At 40.8% G+C, this 2,156-nt stretch overlaps 1 protein-coding gene across 1 annotated transcript; it reads left to right on the plus strand.

Moving 5' to 3' along the window:
* The first annotated feature begins 236 nt into the window (after positions 1–236).
* On the plus strand, positions 237–1,460 carry LOC136244843 (piggyBac transposable element-derived protein 4-like). Its single transcript, XM_066036389.1, has one exon. The coding sequence runs from the start codon at positions 237–239 to the stop codon at positions 1,458–1,460; it is 1,224 nt and encodes a 407-aa protein (XP_065892461.1).
* The last annotated feature ends 696 nt before the right edge of the window (positions 1,461–2,156 follow it).

Here is a 2,156-nt window from a genome sequence, read left to right on the forward strand (position 1 = left end):
ATTGGTTTGCCTAAACTAAACTTTTCTGCATACTATAATTATTATTGTTGTATTACCGTAAGTCTTGCTAGGGCTCCTGTACTGTCCACCCGTACTCCTGATCCTGTACTTGTGTAGTATATTGTCTTGACAAAACAAGACTTCTCTCTCCATATTATAACCTACTATGATAGGTTAGGGGGAAGTACTGGCAGGTTGATGAGGAGATCCTGAGTACTCCTGGTATCTCAGAAATAATGAGTAGAGACAAGTTTCTCCAGATCTACCGTTTCCTTCATCTTGCTGATAATAGACAGCAACATCCAGCAGGGCATCCACGACATGACAAACTTTTCAAAGTGAGAAACTTGCTGAACTTGGTCACTGCCCAATGTGCTTCCAATTACACACCTCACCAGGCTGTGACTGTAGATGAGGCTATGATTCCTTTCAAGGGTCGTCTCAACTTCAAGCAATATATGAAAAACAAGCCTACAAACTGGGGGATAAAAGTGTTTGTGTTGTGTGATGCAACAAATGGGTACATATACAGAATGCAAATATACACAGGCAAAAACATGGAGTCAAACCTTGATATTGGGCTTTGTTCAAGAGTTGTACTGGAACTTATGGATGGACTTGAAGGGCATGAAGTTTACACCGACAATTATTATACCAGCCCTCGTCTGTACATGGCCCTGTATGAAGATCAGAACAACGCTTGTGGGACAGCTCGAACAAACAGAACAGGGTTTCCTAAGTCAATAATTAGAAGGACAAGGGAAGATAGGGGATACTATAATTACCTATCAAATGGTCCACTCCTTGCAGCAGCATGGTATGATCGAAGATTTGTCTATTTTCTATCAACCTTTCATGAAGGGGCATCACATGGAGAGACAGTCCGACGTACTAATCCTGATGGGACATCAAGTGATGTTTCTTGTCCGCCACTGCTGCCTGATTATCAGCAGTACATGCGAGGGGTGGATCGCAGTGATCAGCATATAGGATACTATAATGTGGGAAGAAGATCCCGCAAGTGGTGGAAAAGAGTTTTTGCTCACCTGATAGAATGTGCTCTTTACAATGCTTACATCTTAGAGAGGTACTCCAATCCATCACTGTATGCTGGTTATCCAAGTCGACGAAAGCGAAGTTATCTTAGCTTCCGCATTGTAGTAGCCAATCAGCTAATTGGACCTTATCGTTTCCGGCAACGAGCTGGTCGTCAGCAGAGTGGGGAGCATAGTGAAACACGACTGAACTTGAATCTTGGTCACTGGCCTATACAACAGACAAAGAAACTTGAATGTGTAGTGTGCAACATGACAAGGAACAAGCAACATCTTTCTAGAAGTGAACTGAGGCATGAAACTCGATTTAAATGTTCTTACTGTAATGTACATTTATGTGTAAGTGACGATAGGGAATGTTTCAAACTTTATCACACAAAGGTAGAATACTGGAACACTAGCTAGCCCAACTGTAGTAACTAGTACGCAGCACTTTATTGTTTTGCATATAATGTTTTGTAACAAATGCTAATTGCTTGTATACTAATCTATATTAGCCAGTAAACAATAACCAATACAAATACGTCCATTCACTCACGTAAACATCACGATACCATTGATCTGCTTCGAGAGACTCGTTTGTTTCATACTTCCCCCTAAGAAATCGCTCCGTCATTGATCGTTCCTTTGCTGCTATGACCTCTATCATCACTGAATTTGTGAAACGTGACGACGCCATTGTTATTGCATGAGTATTTACGCATGCGCGTACGGCAATCATATCAAAAATCTATGGCTGAATACGCTTACCTGAAACATCGCCATCCGCTCTCTGGGAAATGAAGCGCTTCACCCATCGGCGTATACAACGCAGTTGTGATGAAGTAAGGTTTGTTGTTAGCTGTCTAAAGTTAGAATAACTGTGTCAAGTATGGTTTTACCGTTTGCATATAAAAATACGAAGTTATAAAATATTGTAATGTATATGTGGTTGCTGCTATGGCAACAAATTGCATATAGTTGTATTCCTTGGTCAATGGGGAACATAGTGATATATGGTTTCCAAGGGGTTTAACCGTTTGTTTGCTTAGAAAAGAGGCTTGTCTTGAGTCATGCGTTTTTTTTTTTTAATTCCCTCCAGGAATTCAGCTGTTAATGGGT

The sequence above is a fragment of the Dysidea avara genome, chromosome 14, assembly GCF_963678975.1.
Source record: "Dysidea avara chromosome 14, odDysAvar1.4, whole genome shotgun sequence".
Lineage (NCBI taxonomy): Eukaryota > Metazoa > Porifera > Demospongiae > Dictyoceratida > Dysideidae > Dysidea > Dysidea avara.

Coding starts and splice junctions, on each gene's coding strand:
- LOC136244843 (XM_066036389.1), top strand. CDS start 237: ATGAGTAGAGACAAGTTTCTCCAGATCTACCGTTTCCTTCATCTTGCT.